The sequence below is a fragment of the Topomyia yanbarensis genome, chromosome 2 (assembly GCF_030247195.1).
Source record: "Topomyia yanbarensis strain Yona2022 chromosome 2, ASM3024719v1, whole genome shotgun sequence".
In the NCBI taxonomy this organism is placed as follows: domain Eukaryota; kingdom Metazoa; phylum Arthropoda; class Insecta; order Diptera; family Culicidae; genus Topomyia; species Topomyia yanbarensis.
The window spans coordinates 168218812-168241662 of NC_080671.1; the positions used below are offsets into that span (position 1 = coordinate 168218812).

Below are 22851 nucleotides of genomic sequence, written 5' to 3' on the forward strand. Positions count from 1 at the left end.
TGTTTCAATCCTAGCTCATATATCGCGAGATATAAAGTTTATCATTGGAGATTGCCAGGCAACCACATTTACTTCTATGGAATAGTCCAGAGGAGTTATTTGGGACCATTGATGTTTAAGCTCTACTTCAATTACGTGCATTTACCCGGTCAAAAAAATGCGGACGAACAGGGTCAGGCGATTTAAACAGTTTGACATTTAACTCAACTCGCCTGTGCTAATTGTCCCTAGGAACAAATGTAATTTGCGAATGCGATTTAAAGACGATTTCAACAGTTAGACAAATTTTCTGGCGGCTGAAAAGGACTTGGTTGTTTTTACGTTTTTCAAACATGGCGGTTCATGTTTGGCTTAAGCTTAAAATAGTTTTTTTATACAATTGGCGTGTTCTCGCTTGTATTTTGTTTGTCTAGTGCACTGCATTTAGCCAACGAATGTGGGAAATTGTGGAATCGTGTGTAAGTATAGTGGAACAAGATTTCTGACCTAAACTCTTGATAAAAGTCAGATTGTGGTAAGTTTTGGTGTGCAATGCCAATTTCACCATTGATTCTTCCTATAGTTTGGTGGTGGTGAAAATAAGTATTATTTGTAATTTTCATATTAGGCAATTAAGGGCGATTAAATTGCGCGTTCCCTGGGCGATTTAGGGGCGATTTAAGGGCGGGTAGAGCGGCTAAAAAATGACGGCGGCAAATCGCCCAAATGTTGCATTTGAAATAGGCCCCTAATTGCCAGCAATTTGCTGGCAAATTGAAGGTCAATTAGCGCATTCGAGTTGGCAAATAGCCCCCCGTTAGCCAGCAACTTGCCCTTTTTGACTGGGTAGTTGCGAAGACTCCTCGCCGGCTCCTGGCAGACGATATCAAATTATTTCATGTCATCCGCTCAATCGAGCATTTCTTGAACATTAGCTTGAAACCGTTGCTGATTGTCATGTAGCAAGAACTGCGTGTGTGTAAAACCATGGAATTACGATAGATCTCTGCCTGCCAGCCCCTACAAATACTTTATGACTGTTCATGACCTTCGCAAGACATGTTTGAGACAACGATAATGAGAGGGACATTTCTTTTTGACTGTCCTGGGGTTATATTCGCCTGATATGGTCACTCTTGCTGGGAATAGATTACGTACAGTCAACTTTCATAAAATATAACAATTTTTCATGCATATGAATCTTTCTATATATATATATATATATATATATATATATATATATATATATATATATATATATATATATATATATATATATATATATATATATATATATATATATATATATATATATATATATATATATATATATATATATATATATATATATATATATATATATATATATATATATATATATATATATATATATATATATATATATATATATATATATATATATATATATATATATATAACCATCGAATCTCAACCGTTACAGAGTTATTGAACCTTTTGTGTAAAAAAAATTGTTTATCTTAAAATACCTCTAACTCAAAAAGTATACCTCGTATTTTAAATATTTTAGTGCCACTGGAAAGGTTAATTTTCTATTGAATAATGTTCTCGTATCTTTCAGATAATTAGTTTTAATTACCTTTTAGTTGTAAAGTAGTAAAAAGTTAGTGTTTTTGATGAGGGTTTACGACAATTCATAATTTGTTCTTCAACATAATATTCCTATCTCTTCTCGTTTCCTTGTAATTTCACTTCTAAACTTGTCCTGTAATTGACTTGCAAGTTCTTAAAAGACTCTAATCTAAAAAATATGCATTATATCGCTATTACCAGGGCTTCATTTGAAAGCTGAGAAAATTTCCTTTCGATTTATGTACAGATATCTTTTAGTTAAGTGTACTACATGACTTTTTACTAGTAAAATAACTCAAAATTTTCGGTTTTTGGAGATTTTGTAATTATTCTAATTATTAATCAACTAAATTTATCGTCACTATTGTTCATTTGGTGCCCCTTAATATTCTCTACAACTTGTTTTTTGACACTTTATCCCTATCGCTTTTCATTTCGCTGCAATTTAATAGTTAACACAACATGACCTCATCACAAATGCAGTGGGTTCGAAATCGTTGTTTTTGCATATGAATCGAGAAGATAAATGATTTTGCTTCGAAACTAGAAGAGATAATTGAATGGAGTCAAAAGAAGAAATGTAGAACTTGCTGAGATGCATTAATTCCATGATAATAATGGCGAAGTTTATTATTTACTATTTCAAGATAACGAACATTCTAATAATAACACTAACTTTAAACTAATTAACTTCTAAAAGAATACTAAATTCACTTAACTGAAAGGTATTAAAACATTTTTCTCTGCAAAATTTCCCTGGCTTGCGAATAAAAATAAGAAAAGGTACAATAAGTGCCATACTTTTTCAATAAGAGCTAGTATTAGTAAATATGAGATAAAATATCCAAGTTCAATAACCCAATCACATGAAACAAGACAAGATAAGTGCATCATGTCGAAGAACAAATTATACAACTCTTTAAGACTAACAATTTGAATTATTAAAATAGTGATGTTAACTAGAAGTGAACGAAAAATCGATCAAAATTGTGAAATTTTAAATAAATCACTGTGAAAAGATTACTTAACCTCATTAGCTGAAACATTTGAGGACATTTTGCAGTGGAAAATTTTCTCACCTCTCCAATGGTTCTAAAAGATTTGAAATACGAAGAATATTTTTTGAGTTAGAGCTATTTCAAGACGACTAAGTTTTTAACACAAACAGTTCAATAACTTAGTAACGGTTGAGATTTCATGATATATGTAGAACGATTTTTTTCTCCAAATATGACAGTCAATCCCTCGAGAGGTTCTTAACCATGAACCAAACATCCTGTTATACGATCTCTCAGAATTCTGCAGTATTTGGTAGAATCGTTCCTTACCGAAAAATATTACATATTTTTTTATTTCGTCATTACCCTAGTAACAATTGAGGTTTTATGACGCTCTTGAAGCCCTTCTTAAAACTAATAACGCACTTGTAGTGTGCTATAAAACTAGAAATGCTACTTGGGTAGGGTGTCACTTTCCACGTTAGATGGGTTCAAAAAATCATGATTTTTCAAAAGTTGATTTTTTTAAAAAAATCATAACTTTTGAACCACTGAACCGATTTTCATTGGTTATAGGTCAAATGAAAGTCATTTAAGTGTAGTTTCAAGAAAAAATTATTAACTTTAAAAAATATTGAGTTTTGTACGAACAAAATATGCATTAAATAGATTTTCTTGATTTTCACTGCGAGGGACCTTGAATACTCCATATCTTTATATTTTTATTATAAAGATCATTCAATTCTACATAACATCTCCAAACATATTTTTGAACCAGATCTAGAGGTTTTGGAGATATAATTTTTTGAAAATAAAAAATCTATGTATACACCCCACATGCATGGAAACGATGTAACCGCATGGTAGTTCACCATACAATTCCAACGAGTCACAGAATAAAGCCCATGTATAAAGTTCTTGGGCTGTTGTTATATGATGGCTGTCGTATCCCCGCTAAAATTTCTAAAAGATGAGCGCAAAATTTTAGCAACCGTCGCTCTCGAAAATCGTTCATTGAATGAAGCAATATCCCTCCTTTACCAAGCTACCTGACTTCCGTCTAGGACTTTGCGTTTTATGTTGCGTTTCCCCTGCTCTTTTTCTTCCCTTCAGAAATATTTCATGTATGACAAATACACGCAAATAGATTCAGCGTAGTACACTGTACACGTTAATCAAATAATATAATTTCTTGGGATATACACATATAATATTTTTACTGTCAATAAATTGCTTATATAGTTTTTAGTTATATGCCCACGAAATAAAAAAATTTAATTATTTTTTTTAATGCTAATTTTGGAGTAACTACCCTGATACTTGTTATTGTTATTTTCCTTAGTGTTTTCTAATGAATGCCTTTTCACATGACACCGAAGATTTATTAGAACGCTATCATTATAATTGTTAAATAGGCTTATTTATGTTAAATAGTATTCAATAATATTTTCATTAATATTTTTTTATTATTCTTTAATGCCAATGGATTCACTACAATGGCCTTGCAAACTCGCTTTAGCAGCGTTTCGTTTCAATACTCCTTCCAAAGCATCACAAGGACCATTTCTATGACAAGTTGCGAAAAAAATCCATTCGGCATCAATGCCAAAATCTTTTTGCATGTTGCACAAATTAAATGTCGTCATTTTATTTTTGTATTGGCTTCCTGATCCATTTGAGAAAAAGTAAATCTGTTGTAAGACTGGCAATTTACCTATTATGAACGCTAAACAATGAGTCAAAAATAAACGAACTGCGACATGATTATGTTTAGTGAAGTCATCAATTGCAATAAAACTAGTAAACTTCAAATCGTCCGATTCTTCGTCTTTAAAATAAATAGCACAAGGGTGAATAGTACATTGAGCGTTTACCCAATGAAAGCCTTGAACTGCATTCTGCACAACAAAAGAATAATTCTCCGAAAAATCACAGATAATGATGCATTCTGTCGCTTTCAAATTGCTTTTGATGTGTTTCAAGTAGTTTGCTTGTTGCTCAGCTATAAAGTTATGCGGAAATATATTGAATAATTTTTCTGAGAAAGCATCAATAAATTCTTGTATGACCATTTCAACTAAGTCCATAATCCATCTTTCTACTTGACGCCATTGTTTGAATTTTAATGATTCAATATTACCGTTACTAAGAATACTCATTAGTTCTGTCACTTAAATTTGCGTTCCAAGGCAGTTTCCGCAACACTGCAGCCAACACTGTTCGTTCGAATTTTCACTTATCATGAATTTAACAAAAAATTACTATCAAATAAAATGCTAAATCGATGCAAGAGTCTTTTTTTTTTATTTTCAACCTCAACTAACCATTATTAGCCATGCGTACAAAAATTCATCAACTACACCGAAATCGATGACGCAGTTCCACTAGGACTAATTATAGAATCAATAACTTTACTCGGATTGTATTTTTTCAGTAGGCTGACAAAATCAATTCAACTGTGTATTCGTATTCGCATACCCACCAACGTGAATGCTTTCCCGCGCCTACACGTGCCGGGGAATGAGTGCTAAATGATAAATCGCTTCTGTGACCAATATGGAAAAGAAGTTCCTGGTAGGAATCGTTGACGACACGTAGCACGCAAGCCGACAACGGCACGCGTCTCTTTCACTCTGGCTCTTTCAATTTCAGTTATCGGATATTGTTCGATAACAATGACCGAAAAAAGGACCCCAGTTAGGTTGACAAAATCAACCCCATCGAAGCGACCAATCGACACAATAACACATATTCCAGATGGTCACCGTCTGTCTTCTGGGCAGTACGCTGTCATACTACCTACCTACCTCCTAACCATTCGAAGTTGCGTTTTCAAATCGGTCCGTACGTTCGGGGTGACGTGATTGTCACCACCCGCCGCCGGCCCACCCCAAATGCCAGTAGAGGGCGTAAATCTGCCTCAAGTCTGTACCATTCAGGAATATTTTCTGCTGGTTGCAGTCCGCCCAGGGCTGGTGATGGTGGTGGGTGATGGCGAGAGACACGAGTTAATTGTTGGAGGAAGTGGTACTACGCTACACGACGGGTTTCCTCTCGGTGGATGCTACTGACAACAAAGGCCGTAATGCGATGTATGTCCGTTGGTACAAGCTATACTCATCTGATAACACACGATGTGTTGGTTGGTTGGATGGCGTGCAAATTGCAGTGTAAAGATGGTCGATGGTCGCTGGAATTAGGATTGTTTGATTTGATTTCTCACATTATTATGCGCACATTGTTCAAAAATCCACGACGAAGACGAATGTGACACTGGCTTAGGTTATATTTCACTTCTTTTTTGCTTGCATGTAAGCAATATAAGATCGATGATATACAGAATGGGAAAAATGAAACAGTAAATGTTGAAAAGATATTGACAAACATATGTATGTCATCCTGGGCATCCCTCGGACAACGACAGAATGACGCGCTCATACAGTCGTTTACCAAACCTCGTCGTGTTGGTATCGGATACGGTAATATTGAAATGGTAATTAGATTAATCTATCATTTGACACTAATTTGTTCTACAATTCTGTTGTCACTCACTGGTGCGTCAATCAATATGTCTTCATATTTGCCGGCCTAGAATTGATGCGAAAAACACACAAACACATGCGCTTTTCAATTCAAAACTTGCTCAAGCTGGAAATATCTGTAAGCTTTTCTTTCAATTAATTGAACCATTCCGGATCGGAATATGCGTTAGTATGCAATTTAACTGAAGATGTGGGAGGCTGTGCATTGGATTTTAATTTGATAATCATAAGAGCCCAGAGTACTATGACTATAAGAAGTTTCAGGTTGACGAAGAACAAAATATGTATTCACTCCACACAAGCATCATCAATTTGTGAAGGTGAACAGTTACAGCCGTGCAATTCCACCATCTACGTCACGCGGTACTGATTATGTTCAAAACCACTATTCAAGCAGAATCATTTGATTCGCAAAACAACACGTCGTCGAATGTAATGACATTTTATACAGCATCCCACCATATATGACACTATTGAAGTAAAACTATATGACCTGGCACCTCATCCTAATACATACTAGTATTATCAAACATCAAAACCGACGTCGGTGGCAAAATATAGCGATGAATTATCCTCTCACACCAAGTATGCGGTAAACTCGGGTGGAACGCCCGACCACTACCAGCACATTATCTCGTTTTCCAAAGATTTACAATTTATATCTGAGCTTTTTGGCTTTGCAACATCTGAGTAGCGATAAAACTAAATCAAAGACGTACAAAGTACCGTCAACAGCAATTAATATTTATTTCAACTCTTGTCTTGATTTGTTCCCAGAGTAGCAAGGTAACAACGTTCCACTTCACCTTAAATTTTTTAAACCTACATACATTTTTGACGGGTGGGTTGAGAGATGCTGTTATTCACAAAAGGTAAAAAATCTAATTACCTGCTTGGAGGTAATTTCTTCAAGCCTTTCTCCGTATTCTATCCCGCAGGTCTGTTGTATTCATCCTGAAGCACCTTGAATAGAATCGAAAATTTCTGTTAATTACAATCATAAATGCAATTGTGAGTTTTCCGTTCAGTCCACGAAAAAGAAAAGGGTTACGAACAATGTCTGTGCACTGCGGACGGACATGATCGTACCAGAGTATAAAAAACGTAAGAAAAAGACGTTTTCACGAGTGTCCTTTTCTAGATTTTCTTCTTCATAGCAAATTTCTCGGTTCCATCGGTTTAATTAGCAAAGAAGAATTGAACTTCTCACCTAACTTATGATTTCTTTTGAACCGAATTAATGGAAAAAATTCTGCGCCAATTGTGACAGTCAAAGTTACTTCATTGGCAGATGTCAATAGTGACAAGGGGGTAGAGAAGGGTTACGCATCATCCAGCAAACGTTAGCGTCTTCGCAATTTTGGTAATTTTCTCAGTTGTCGTTTCATCAATATTCTTATTAAAGAAATGGCTTACCTATCCATTTCAATGCCCAAAGAAAATCAGGAATCCGATTTGAAGATGCTGAGATGAGAAAAAATGAATCTCCGGGAATAGGTATAATTCTGCGGTTTCATTCGTCCTTCTAATATATCAGCATCCGGAAATCTTTTTGAACTTTCCAGAGGTTTGGAAAGGCACGAAAACTTTCAATAAAAATTAATAAAGAAACGGCCAAAAACAAAACAATATAAAAATTTTAACAAATTAGTATCGAATTCTGATGAGACGAAGTCGAAACGCAAATTCCTTAACTATTTTAGTTATAGGCGTTATAGTGCATTCATATTGCATTCATGCATTGGCTTGCTAAGCCAAACCAAGTTTCGATTTTATAAATTCTCATCAGCTTAATAAGAACTCCTTTTCTTACGGGACATCACACAGGACTAGAGGTTTGCTCAGAAATACAAATAATGTTTTCGTATTTTGAAGCTAGCGTCAATCCGGCGCTAGCTTAGTCCTGTCACTAACTTAGTGTCGGATTCTGATGAGACGAAGCCAAAACACAAATTCCTTAACTAATATAGAGGAGTGCTTGATTTATTCTCACCAGCGATAATGGTCGGTGATGCGATTCCATAATGTTTAGCTGGGGTAGCCCAAACTATGACACTATATTGCCGCTATAAGCATAACTATCTCATTGGCTATGGGATTCCATATACACATGGGACAGCTCATGAACTAGCAAAGTGATGCAGTTGGTTTTTTCACTCGCAAGTGAGTTGTAGCTTACAACAAAAACTTAATTTTATTCTCGGAAAAAATCGAAAATGTAATCGGTATTATGTTGATTATAAAAATACTTTCCATAAATTTAGTTCCAACTGGAAACCGAGACCCAATCAGTACCAATGTTAAACTTCTTCATATTTTGGACTACGTAGGAGTATCTATTAAACTTATCATAGAGAGGAATCGGATGTGTATGATGCAAAGCTGACATTTCCCAATTAGCCGGATATATTCTTTCCTCGCGTGATCCTGAGAGTTTCATGAATTTACACCATCTCATGAAGGTTTAGTTTGACTTAGGAGGAACAGAAAATGATGTTGCGGCGGCTACGGTGCTCAACAAATGAAATATGTTTCACACCCTTTTTGCAAGATGTTTACTAATCATCTTATAAAATGATAGTTTTCCTTAGTTTTCGAAAACAATTATCGACAAATTTTAAGGTGACATGTTGTTTAAAAGTTATTTTCTTACCAAAGTTTACAGAAAGTATATCCACTATGACAGAACAAAATGAAATCATTAACACTTTACTTCTGGCGCTATCTGTGAGCGTTTTCAACGTATAATCGCCAATTGGGAAGCACACTCTTCAAAACTCCACTTCGTATGAAGCGTATTCCTGTTTGGGATTTGCAGTCCAATTGGTCGGTGTTAAGTCAGACCGGACTAAGTCGCAAAACATCAAAAAATTATATAATGATAATGGAGGATAAAGAATTTACTCAGCTACATTCGATTTTTGCCAGATTTGAAATATATAACCATAAACAAGAATTATAGCAAAAAATGATTACTAATTATAACGTAGAGGATGCTGCGATTCCAACTTTAAACCCGTTTTTCTCAAAATCAAATGTATTGTCACATGGTCCGGTCTGACTTAACACCGACCAATTATCAAAAGGCTTCAGCGTTCCTTTCCCGTGGACTCTAATTGCCGTTAGCTCCAACGTACTAGCTCTTTTTAACCAGTTTAACTTTTAAACCAGTCTAAAATATTTGATAAGCGACATGGTTTAAACCAGCTAATACTGAAATTTGTTTGGCTGCGTTCTGGCCAGCGATACACGAAAATGTTAAAAACAACAAATTCATGTTAATGGAAATGAGTGAATTATATAAGGCCGTGAATTATTTTTGAATCCGATATTTTCTTGCATTGGAAAAGCAGTTCTTCATCATATGTTTCGTTTGAGTGTGTGAGAACACTTTTGTCAACTTAAGCCGATGTGTTTCTGAACCTAGCACTGCAATGTAATTTTGAATAAAATATAACATTTGAATATAATAAGCAATATCTTGATGTTGATGACATTATGTTGCTAGTAGGGTTAATTGCTTGCTTGTCTGATCGGGGTCGCAAGAAACCTCTCCAGTACCCGGCAGGTGTGCGGCAGAGGATCCACGCGTGTCCACGGTTGATTGATTTCTGCTTCGGTGCTTTGGTCACGTTGAGTGACTGATGAGTTAGGTTTTGACCACAGATGGTGGACTTGGACTATATATATATATATATATATATATATATATATATATATATATATATATATATATATATATATATATATATATATATATATATATATATATATATATATATATATATATATATATATATATATATATATATATATATATATATATATATATATATATATATATATATATATATATATATATATATATATATATATATATATATATATATATATACATATATATATATATATATATATATATATATATATATATATATATATATATATATATATATATATATATATATATATATATATATATATATATATATATATATATATATATATATATATATATATATATATATATATATATATATATATATATATATATATATATATATATATATATATATATATATATATATATATATATATATATACAGGGTGTTTGGTTCATGGTTAAGAATCTCTCGAGGGGTGATAGACTGCCATATTTGGAGAAAAAAAATGTTCTACACATACCATCAAATCTCAACCGTTACAGAGTTATTGAACTTTTTGTGTAAAAAACTTATTTGTCTTAAAATACCTCTAACTTTAAAAGTATACTTTGTATTTTAAATATTTCAGTTCCATTCGAAAGGTGAGAAAATTTCCTATTGAATAGTGTTCTCATATCTTTTAAGTAATTAGTTTTAACTACCTTTTAGCTGTAAAGTAGTTAAAAATTAGTGGTTTTGAGGAGGTTTTTGCTAATTTTCTCGAAATAATGAAGTATGATTATAGCAATATCCATTATCCAAAAGTTGGATTTTAGGACGATTCATAATTTGTTCTTGGACGTCATATTTCTATCTCTTCTCATTTCTTTGTAATTTCATTACTATACTTTTCCTGTAACCGACTTGCAAGTGCTTAAAAGACTCTAATCTAAAAAATATGCTTTATATCGTTATTTACAAGATTTCATTGGAAAGCTGAGAAAATGTCCTATCAGTGTATGTACAAAGATCTTTTAGTTAAGTGTACTAAATGATTTTTTACTAAAGAAATAACTCAAAATTTGTGGTTTTTTGGAGAGTTTTTAATTATTCTAATTATTTATCAACAAAATTTATCGTTACTATTGTTCATTTGATGCCCCTTAATGTTCTCTATAACTTTTTATTTGACACTTTGTCTATATCTCTTTTCATTTTGTTGCTATTTAATAGTTAACACCGTATGACCTCGCCACAAATGTAGTGGGTTCGAAATCAATATTTTTGCATATGAAACGATGTGATAAAAACGATTTTGCGTCGAAACCAAAAGAGATAATTGAATGGAGTCAAAGAAGGAACTGTAGAACTTGCTGAGATGCATTATTTCCATGATAATAATGGTGATGTTTATTATTTACTATTTTAAGAAAATTAACGAAAATGCTGATAATAGCACTAACTTTAAACTAATTTACTTTTAAAAGAATACTAAATTCACTTAACTGAAAGGTATTAATACATTTTTCACTGGCTTTCGAATAAAAAGAAAAAAAGTACAATAAGTGCCATAATTTTTCAGTTAGAGCTGGTACTAGTGAAAATGAGATAAAATTATCCAAGTTGAATAACCTAAAATCATGAAAATAAGAAAAGGTAAGTGTATCATGTCAAAGAACGAATTAAGCAGCTCATCAAGACTAACAATCTGAATTATTAAAATGATGAGGTTAACTATTAGGATTTTCAAGAAATGAACGAAAAATTGTTTAAAATTGTTTAATTTTCAATAAATTACTTTGTAAATGCTACTTAAATTCATTAGCTGAAACATGTGAGGACATCACTCAATGCGAAATTTTCTCACCTTTCGAATGGAACTAAAACATTTAAAATACAAAGTATACTTTTAAAGTTAGAGGCATTTTAAGACAAATAAGTTTTTTACACAAAAAGTTCAATAACTCTGTAACGGTTGAGATTTGATGGTATGTGTAGAACAATTTTTTTTTATATATATATATATATATATATATATATATATATATATATATATATATATATATATATATATATATATATAATATATATATATATATATATATATATATATATATATATATATATATATATATATATATATATATATATATATATATATATATATATATATATATATATATATATATATATATATATATATATATATATATATATATATATATATATATATATATATATATATATATATATATACAGTACATATTTTGTCCTTCAGATGGTGCTGCCGCATACTATTTTAAGTGAATCGCTCCAAAATTTCCATATTTGAGGTGTTGGCACATCAAACCATCGCGTTTTGCTCATATTTTTATCGAGCGCTCGAAATATCAGTATTATTCAAGTGCAGCTGGATTTTGATAAAAGTGCCGGTTTCGAATGTGGAATAATGGAAAGTTATGCTGACGGTATGTACTTTATTTATATGTATTGATGTCAAAAGATATTATTTTGTTTGTTTATAGAAAATAACAGTAACTCACGCTTTTGTAGCAAACGGTTTCAACACACATTTTTGTTAAATTATTGAAATACTTTTTTTGTCCACTATGTTTCAAGGATATTTATGTTCCTTGAACGATTCTCCATTTGGAACATTATAGAATTCTTGCCCGAATTTGCCCGTTTTTGAGTAATTATTGATTAAGTGGAGACGGAGACGGATTATAAGATTTTCAGTTTAAAATGTGGACTCGTACTTTTAATTACTACTGCACCTCTGGTTGTCATAGCGAGTCGCACAATACTGCATTTTGATCAGGAAGAATTGTGTATTTAGTGGTGAAAATTTCATCAAGATTCATAAACATGTTTAAAAATTATCAAAAGTGGAATGCAAAAGACGTAAATAATTCTGGTCATTCATATTGAAGACCAACGAGGTCAACAGAAGTGACCGCCAAAGGATCCCAATTTCAAAAGTCGATTTTGAATACCATGCTTAAACGGGAAACCATGACGTTTGATCATGCAAAGCAAAACAAATCTAGAAGTGGAATATATGACAGGATACTACGTGCGAAAATCAGTAGAATAGTGCAAAAGCATACTGGAATCTCCGGCCGTGATTTGGCCAAAAAGCTCACTTTGGCGTATACTCCAGCTTGACTAATTTGTTTGCGAGAAGGTTGTCAGTCGTAGTATGTCAGCAAGCTTGACGACAAAACGTAGTTGCTCAGAACTATGCCAGGAAGCAGTACAAGCATGTTCAGACCAAGCATAACCCATGAATTTAAATGGACGACTTGTATTCGTATTTCTGTCATATTCATTTTTTTAGTTACTGAAATTTGCATGCAAACTTGTTCTCAATTTTCACTTCATGCATTTCGTCGCAGAATCAGCTTAATTTCTATAATTTGGAAAAATACTATTTTTCGTTTTTTTTAAAAATATGTGCATCGGACAGCAATTGATAATAATTGTACAGAGTGAATAATAATCCTACAGAGAGTTTAAAAGTTTTGTAACTATGTTGTAAAATATTTCAAAAAACATTGTTTGAAATGACTAATAACATCAATTCTCATAATAGCTACATCATAAAGATACCCAAACAGAGTTAAAAATAATCGAAGCTCTTTTTTGACGGCTGAAAATGAATCTGATGCGACTCGCGGTGAATAGAAAAAATATTCATTCAAATATCCATGTTATTCATTCAGTTGAATATCGTACAATATATTCTTTTCACTAATTATATAGGAAAATGTTTTCAAATGCCGGTAAAGCATATGAAACTACAATCATTACAAACTACAATTGATGCGTTTGATTCATTGCTGCACGGCCGCTTCGTGTAATAATCGGAGACGAATGAAAATCTGCATGAATGAATGGGCGGTTTGTTCGTTTGACGTTTTCAGCTGCGTTACTGAATATTGACAATGAATGCGGCTGAATATGATCAATTTTCATTCAATGAATTTGAATATTTTTAACTCTGCACCCAAACATATTTCTGCGTGCAAATCAATAAAATATATCATTTAACTACACACCATTTAAAATTCGATACATTATAAACTTTATTGGCATACACTGGAACCATTAAATCTTCATTCGTGGAACTTATATTTAGATTAAATTGTCAGCCACTTTGTATCCGCCATTTTGAATTTTGAAAATCTGACATCAAAATCGTAATCTGCGACCCCAAAAACCGTGTACATTTGCAGATCAATCAAAACCATTTTCAACTTTTGGCCAGGTTTTTAAGGAAATCCGCCACTGTGCACTGTGTTGTAAACTTTTGCTACGTCTAGGATGGCGATGTCGACTTGTAGGTTTTCTGATGTGGCCTTGTCGAGCACTACTCCGAGGAATTCTAGGAGGCCCCAGTTTCGAGTCCCGTTTGACCATCCTTTCCACAGTTTTGGCGGTACAGGATAGCAGACCGATTGACCGGAAGTCGCTAGTGGTACGGGTGCCATGGCATTTTTAGGGAATCGGTACTATGTGGGTCAGTTTCCATTCGTCTGAGAAGGTTCCGCCTTCCCAGATGTCGTTGAAGAAATCCAGAAGGTCTCTTTTGGCTCCGGGAGGGAGGTGTTGGAGCGCTGAGTATCCCATCCTGTCGAGACCATCGCATTTTTCACGGGTGGTACTGAGGGTAGCGGCGAGTTCCATTCCAGTGAAGGGTTTGTTGTAGATGGCTGGGGATTTCGGCGTGAAGGTGGTCGGTGAGGCTTGCAATCTACTATATCTGCTGCGCTGGACGAAGGTAGGGAATAGGGCTTCGTCAGTGGATGAGGATTGGAAGTGGTGTTCTATACTGTACGCCATTTCCGCAGGATCGGTGATGGTTGTGTTGTTGACCGGTAGGGAGTAGCCGGTTTGTCGGCATTAAGCGTGTTTACTCGTCTTCACAGCTCGGTAGTTGTACATTCCGGGTAGATGCCCCGACGAAGTTGCCCTAGCCGTTTTCCTTGGCTGTTTGGATCACGTAGGGGGTGGCTGAGCGGTGTTTTTTACAGAAGGATAAGAACTTTCCGACGCGCTTTAATGGCGGCGGCAACTTCCGCACTCCACCAGTGAACGGCTCGGTGTGGTTGTGCTCCGCTGGTTCGGGGGATACTTTCCCCTGCTACGTTACGCAATACGTAGCAGACAACTGCATATTCCGTTTCCGTTTGAGACTTGGTTTGAGAAAATCGATTCAGTCATCACCAAAGAACCGATGAGACTTTAATTGTCGAATATGCCCGGAATCCGGGATTTCCGGAATAGTCGATAGTAGACGATATATTCAAAGAATGTTTGATTGGCAATCTATGATCTAGACGTGCGAATCGAAGTAATTTGGTGACCATTTCAATAATTTTTAGCCTCTGAGGTATTACGATTGCACCGATTTATATGGGAAATTCTACTGTAACCTTACTAACCAACCTGTAACTCCAGAATCAAGGGTTATAACCGAATGAAATTCAGCTGCAGTTAACTGTATTACTGTACCTTTAATTTGAAATCAACTTTGTAAAAATCGGTAGAAAATTCGCTGGGGAATAGGTGAGATATTAGCTTAGAAACTTGGCGAGTTCCCCGGAGGCATCATGACCCGTCATAGGTGGCCAACGTGGTCAAAGCTGCTTTGATTGATCATTAGTTATCCAGACCTGCAAACTATAGTAATGTTTCACCCATTTTAATATGTTTTAAATCATTTGGACATCATGGTTGTACTAGTTTATATGTGAATTTGCTGTGTGACTGCACTCTTCAACCGGTAACTCCGGAACCGGCAGTCGCATCAACTAAAAATTCAATTGGAACTTATGGGAGCATTATACCTTTCAGATGAAACTAAGTTCGTGAAAATCAGTTCAGCCATCTCTGAGAAAATTGTGTGAATTTAAATGACACGCACACATGCACACACACCTATACACATACATAAACATGCAAGGAGACTGATCCGAGCGGGCTCGTTGGCTAAGTAGCAGCAAGTGTTGGACAACGCTGAGAAAGGAAGGTGGACCCACCGACTCATCCCAAATGTATCTGCTTGGGTACATAGGAAACAAGGAGAGGTGATCTTTCATTTGACGCAGTTTTTGTCCGGGCACGGATACTTACGGAAGTACCTGCATCGGTTTGGACATGTTTCGTCACCCCTTTGCCGGAGTGTTAGGACGTGCAAAAGACACCGGAACAAGTGGTATTTGAATGCCGTAGGTTCGATGAAGTTCGTAGGGGTATGCCTGGTGTGACAAAGGACAATATCGTCGAAGAGATGTGCCACGACCAGCATATCTGGGACGCTGTCAACAGGGTGGTTACGAGTATACTTTCCGAGCTGCAGAAAATGTGGCAAAGGGGACAACAAAGTAGCGCCATTGGCTAAAACGCCGCCGGGAAACCACAAATCGGGAACTCTTCGACGGTGTAGACTAGGTCCATCGCCGGAGACCAGTTGAGTAGTACGCGACATAGCACCTGGCGGGGAGCTAAATGGCTCACAGAAAGGTACATCGGTATCGGGAGCAATCTGTTGCCTGGAAATTCACGGTAGACTACCCGACAGAATCATAACGAAAAGGGGAGCTAATTGGCTCACGAAACAAACACCGGTACCGAGAGAAATTCCATTGCCGGGGAACTCTCAGTCGGAGTAGGATAATATCCGAGTTGATCTCGATAAAGCTGGCAGCTAAATGGCTCAAGGAAGCGGGTATCGATGTCGGAAGAAATTCCTCCGTCGAGGAAGTATCGGTCGGAGTTGGGTGAGTTCACCGTTGGGGACTATACAAGTAGAACGTGATAAGGCCGAGAACTGAATGACTCACGGACACATGATCTAAATGGCTCAAGGAATCAGCACCAAAACGGTTCACGGGGATGAGACCTAAACCTAATAGATGGAAACAAGAAGCGAGAGAAGAGTCGAGAGTTAAATCAAAGCTCATATGTCGAGCTACTCCATGAACTAAGTAAGGCTCCGAGATAAAGCAGAAGAATGAGGTGCGACGAAAGCACAACGATCCCACCCACGAAGTAATATCTTGTCGTAGTTCCGTGGGAAAGAAGAACGTAAAAAGCAAGGATTGTTTTTAGTGGTTAGGCACGAACGTGAGTCGTGAATGCCACACAGTACCAATGTACTACATGCCAGGCTTTTGAATTTTTTTAAACCTTACTATAAAAAGAAATACACACATACATACACACACAGACATTTTCCTATCTCGACGAACTCAATTGAATGGTATATAACACTAGCCCCTCCGGGCCTCGGTTAAAAAGTCGGTTAAAATCACGTTTAGACATATAAATTCAAAACGTTTGCTACTTTTACAAATGTCCAATAAAGCCAGCAAAGATTTCTAAACAAAGTTTGAACCATTTTTTTTCAATTCTTCTGGTGACTGCAAGTATTTTTTATAGTTCAACATAATGCGAATATCCGTATTTTAACTGAAACCCTCTTTGATGTTACTCGACACAAACGATCAGAAAATCCACGTGGACATTGTGTGATGGGGGTAAGGGTAATGGAATTGTTCACACTCCGCTTGTGAGGAGGGGGTCAAAAACAACGACTTTTTTGCTCCACGTGGTATTTGAACGGCCCCTAAGTTAACTCTGCTCGAGTCACCCAATTAATAACAGAACGCTTTGTATATTGCACCCAGCTTGAATAATGATCGAAACATGAAGCGCTCAGCTTACATCCTACTTATTCTACAAATACAGCAATGTCACATGTGTGTGCCCCTTTTCGAGGCCAACTCGTGTACAATATATATATTTATAAATATGTACTAAGGTAAGCCATCCGGCGACAGAGAGATAGAGATAGCGAGACAGGGCCCACACTGTCGTAGCTTTCGAAGACATAAAATCGATTGCTTGCCGTGAAAATCCTTCCTCATCATTTACCGATGTACTGCATCCTATTTCAGAACTGGTGTGGTATCCTTCTACAAGGGGAGGAAAGTTTCTCTTTTATTCGCTTCCGCCACAACTTTGCGGCCTGTGAAGGACACACATAAAACTGCGGAAGTCAGTCTGATGAACACCTATACATATTGAATCGTGCTGAGATATAAGTGAAAAGTAAAACTAAGTGTGTGGTAGGTGGAGTCAAGTGGAAAGCAGGTGAAACTAGCCGAAACGTCCTCTATTCCAGCTCGGGGCAACAGCAAACCGCACTTCATCCATTTTGTGAAGGGATAAAATTGTTTTACGGTAGCGTGCGGCCTTCACTGCTATCCATAGGCATATTGCTGAATCTATCCGGGACGGCACGAAACATCCGCAACAACGAGCCAAAGTCGTTGCACAGAACCCTTGAAAACGGGATGTCCTGTTTAAATACGAGTGTCCGTATTTTCTTCAACAAAGGCAGGATACAGTATGGATATCTAAGGATAATACCACCGCTCAAATAGGTAAATTAGATTTCCTTTGCCGCGGCGGTTCGCAACAGGCCTTGCAAATCTATTGAAAGTTTTCTCGTTTACCCGAGACGTGTTTGCTCCAGAAATGTTTCATAATAATCTCCATACTTACACTTCTTATGTCGTTAACTTTGGTGAACTGGCGACCAAATTCCCAGAGATCCACTCCAAAACGAATAGCCCAGTTCCGGACCCTGTAAAGTTAACAAAAACCATTATTGTAGTAGGTGTATTTCAAATTCACAGAATGATTATATGTCTTAAATTTAAATTTCATACTCGTATTCTTCAGTACTTAGCTGTGATTAAGCTAATTTTTTTTATGAGATATGCTCAGTATAGTCAGAAGAATGTGCATGGAAATTTGTTATATCACAGTGCACCATGCGGCTCCATAATACATGCTCTGGTAAACTGCGTTGGCTATGTCGATGATTCAACCGTAGATTACATGCAGTGAAGACAAACTACCCCGGCCCAAATTACAAATCACCACCATGACTCGCAACGTATTCCTCATGGGCAGATAAAAATGGTATCTATTAGGGAATTTTATTTTCGTGATTATTTACGATACATGACATGTTTTCGTATGTAGCAACCAATCACTAACAAGTGTTTCCTATTTATCTTTCAAACTGCGCTAGATGCATCTCGGCAAAAAGGCGAAAACTTTAGCTGTATTGTCGGCTTTTCGCCATCTGTAGCACTGACAGCACGAACGATGCAGGCGCAAACGTTTACGCATTGGGGGGCGGGGCTCTGAGTTAGACGATTATTTGATGATTTTTAATAAATAAGTATTCAATTTTATTATTATTCTGGTAAATACCTAAATTTATTTTTTACGCCAGTCCGTATGTGTATTGTAAAATGTGCAAAGATTGAAAATAGGACGTAAAGCATCCATCGCTAATTTTTTGTTCATATTTGAGTAGTCAATAAAAGTTCATCGCACGATAATACAGTTCAAATATGTGCGGACGTTGGAACTTCGCGATCACGAAGGGCTTGAGTCTTCGTACGTTGACGTGTACGATCGCGTGTGCGTTTTGAATGTCGCGTGTGCTAACGTGTATGTGACTTCGCATGTATAAATTCTATTTGATAACCATTCGCATATTCGCCTGTGTTCTTAGATGATCTAGCGCGGACCTTGAATCTGATACTTAATTTTCGGTGTACGGTTCAGATGCTAGAAGAAAGTGAGTTCTTCCATATCACTACCGTTCGCGGTTATGTCGCCATGGGACATGTTGTCTAGTGGACACTAGCTTTATTTTATTTTATTTTTTCATCTATAGAGGTTTTAACCTTAAGGTCATTCGCCTCTTCGGGTTAGAAAAAACTCTTATGAAAAATTTCTAACCCTATGTGCGGGGTTGGGACTCGAACCCAGGTGCGCTGCGTACAAAGCAATCAATAGACCAACTACGCTACGCCCTCCCCCATGAGCTTTATTTTTTGGTTCGTCCAACTGAATGTATGGACCTAAGTTGCTAGGACGGAGGGTAAACATTTCCGGTTGTGACCGATTCATGATCGCGTGAACACGGACGTTTGTTGATTCGCGTTTGAGACCACTTCGTAAATCGTAAGTACTAAAACGTTCACTTTATTACCTAGGTGTTAGCAAGTTTGCGCGATCGCGAAGGCCTTGACCGTTCGTATGTTAACGTGTTCGTCGCGTGTGCTAGCGTGTATGTGACATCGCGTGCAAAAATTCGATTTTGTAACCGTATAGCCATTCGTATATTCGCGTGTGTTCTTGAATTGTCACGCAGACAATCGTTCTGATATTCCATTGTGGTGTACGGTTTACATTCTGACCGGGAGACCCGATATTACTGGATTTTCCGGTCATGTTTCCATGGAACGTGTTGTTTAGTTGATATGAGCGTCATTTTTTTTGTTTGGTCCAACTAAAGGCATTGAGGCTATGCTACTAGGGACGAGGATAGGGACGTCCGGACGTAGCCGATTCATGATCGCGCGAGCGTGAGTGTTTGTAGGTTCACTCCTGAGATCGCATTTGTGAATTTATAAGTCCTAAAACGTTTACCTAGTCACCGGGGTGTCATCCTGTTTGTGAGATCACGAGCGTAGGTGTGCGTGGATGATCACGAAGGACTCGAGCGTTTTTATGTTATCGTTTTTGTCGCTTGTGCTAGCGTATATGTAACTTCGCGAAAATAAATTATTCTCTATAACCGTGTGGCCACTCGAATGTTCTTGAATGATCGCGCTTGGCCGTGAATCTTATACTTCATTTTTAGAGTATGGTTCAGAGGCTAGAAGAGAGTGAGTTCTCCCATTTCGCTAATGCTCCCGGTCATATCGCCATGGAACGTGTTATCTAGTAATCATCATTTTTTGATTGATCGAACTGAAGGTATGAGTATAGGCTGCTAGGATCGAGAGCAGAGACTTCCGGGCGTGACATATTCATGATCGCGTGAGCGGTGGGCTAAGGCTTGAAACAGCGTTTGTAAATTTATAAGTGTTTAAAAGTTCTCTTAATACCGCGGTGTTTTAAAATTGGCTAGATCGCGGGTGTATGTGACTAGATTTGTGCTATCGCGAAGGTCACGTTTGAGATTGTGAGTGTACATGAGAGAATAGACAACTTTTTGTGTTAGTGATTGTTAGTATGATAGTAAGAAATAGTAATAAAAAGAAAAATAAGATGCCGAATAAAAAAGGCAAAAAAAATAAGTAAAAGCGTATAAATTGAATCATATTATTTTTTTTTTTTTCAATTTGTTTATTTGATAAGGCACGTATGCGTTAGCTTAAAGGTGCCATTTTTTCATTGTTTTACATTTTGAATTTCTTAAAACTAGGGGGATACACATTTCAATATTATTTTGTTTTATATAATAAAACTAAAAAAAAACTACAGCTAACTTATACATATAAAAGAGGGTATAGTATAATATTCGTAAGATTTGGGGGACGGGTCATTTGTGTGTTCTTTGTATAGTAATTCACTTTATGATTTTTAGAAGGGAGATTGTAGAAAAAATAATTATTAACTAAGCGGAACATTTTACAAGCTTATTAACTAGAGATAACTAGAAAGAGTAGTTCAAGATTAAGGGGAATTAATTAGAACTATTTTAAAGTAGTGGTACTGTTGCGCATTTCTTAACGAGATTAAATATTGTTCAACTAAAACTAGAAGATAGGGGGGCACATAAATTTTGGGAAGATATTCAAGGGGAGAAGGGGGTGAAGTCATACATCTGTGTATCAGAGACATGGGAGGGTGGGTGGACAAGGCTGAAGGGGGGGGGGGGGGGGGTGAGATATAAACTTTCAGTTTCCGGCATCAGGAATTAACGGCCAGGATTACAGATTCGAATGGATTGATCAACTAACACTAGAAGATAGGGGGCACATAAGTTTTGGGAAGATATTCAAGGGGAGAAGGGGGTGAAGACATACATCTGTGTATCAGAGACATGGGAGAGAGGGTGGGCAAGACTGAACGGGGGGGGGGATATAAACTTCAGTTTCCGGCATCAGGAATCAACGGCCAGGATTACAGATTCGAACGGATGTATCAAGTATTGGGACGCCGGGCGGTTTTCCTCGAGCCGGCAGGGGTTCCTCCAGACGATTTCGTAGTACGGCTCAGATACGGATCGGGAACACACCGCGCTGCGCGTGTGATGTTGTATTGTAGATCTCGTGTTGTTGGTTCATTCGACAGATGTTTTGTCTCGTCTTGGAGTCGTATCAAACCATCGTTGGGGTACGGTAGGCGGAAGAGGGCACTTCTGGGAATGATAAGAGAAAAGATAGGGGCATTTAAACTTGGATATTGATGGTTTTGAGGAACGTGTATATAAGGGACATGTAGAGAATATCGCGGCTTGCTAGTACATCTCGAACCGGGACATTGGGTGATCTTCCTCGGGCCCGAAGGGAATCGAATAGTTGAGATCTGGCAGAACAGTACTCGGCACATGCCCAGACAACATGTTCGATTTCGTGATAACCGTTGCCACAAGCGCAGATACCGCTATCCACGAGCCCAATACGCCGGAGATGTGCGTCCAGCGTGTAGTGATTGGACATGAGCCGAGACATCACGCGAATGAAATCCCGACCCACATCCATCCCTCTGAACCAAGGTTTCGTCGATACCTTAGGGATTATCGAATGTAGCCACCTTCCCAGTTCACCATTGCTCCATGATGTTTGCCAACTTTCGAGGGTTCTCTGATGAGTAATACTGAAAAATTCGCTGAAGCTAATTGGTCTTTCATATATGTCACCTTGTAAAGCGCCCGCCTTAGCTAAAGAGTCCGCTTCTTCATTACCTGGAATGGAGCAATGCGAGGGAACCCAAACTAAGGTAATCTTGTACGATCTTACAGACAAAGCACGCAGGCGCTCCCAGATTTTCCCCAGAAAATATGGAATGTGCTTTCTAGGTTTCATTGAACGGAGAGCCTCGATTGAGCTGAGGCTATCCGAGACAATAAAGTAATGATCGGTGGGCAAAGTATCAATGATCCCAAGGGTATACTGAATAGCAGCAAGTTCTGCGACGTAAACTGAAGCAGGATCATTGAGTTTGAATGAGGCGGTGAGGTTTTGATTGAAT

The 22851-nt window shown here is 36.8% G+C and overlaps 1 protein-coding gene across 4 annotated transcripts in view; it reads right to left on the reverse strand.

The window, feature by feature from the left end:
- The window catches only part of LOC131682057 (voltage-dependent calcium channel subunit alpha-2/delta-4), a 189378-nt gene that overhangs the window by 133386 nt on the left and 33141 nt on the right, over nt 1–22851 (reverse strand). For all 4 annotated transcript variants that reach the window (XM_058963232.1, XM_058963231.1, XM_058963230.1 and 1 more), the window contains exon 2: nt 18349–18430. In XM_058963232.1, the coding sequence (XP_058819215.1) occupies nt 18349–18430 (82 nt within the window). The remainder of the gene's footprint in view (nt 1–18348; nt 18431–22851) is intronic.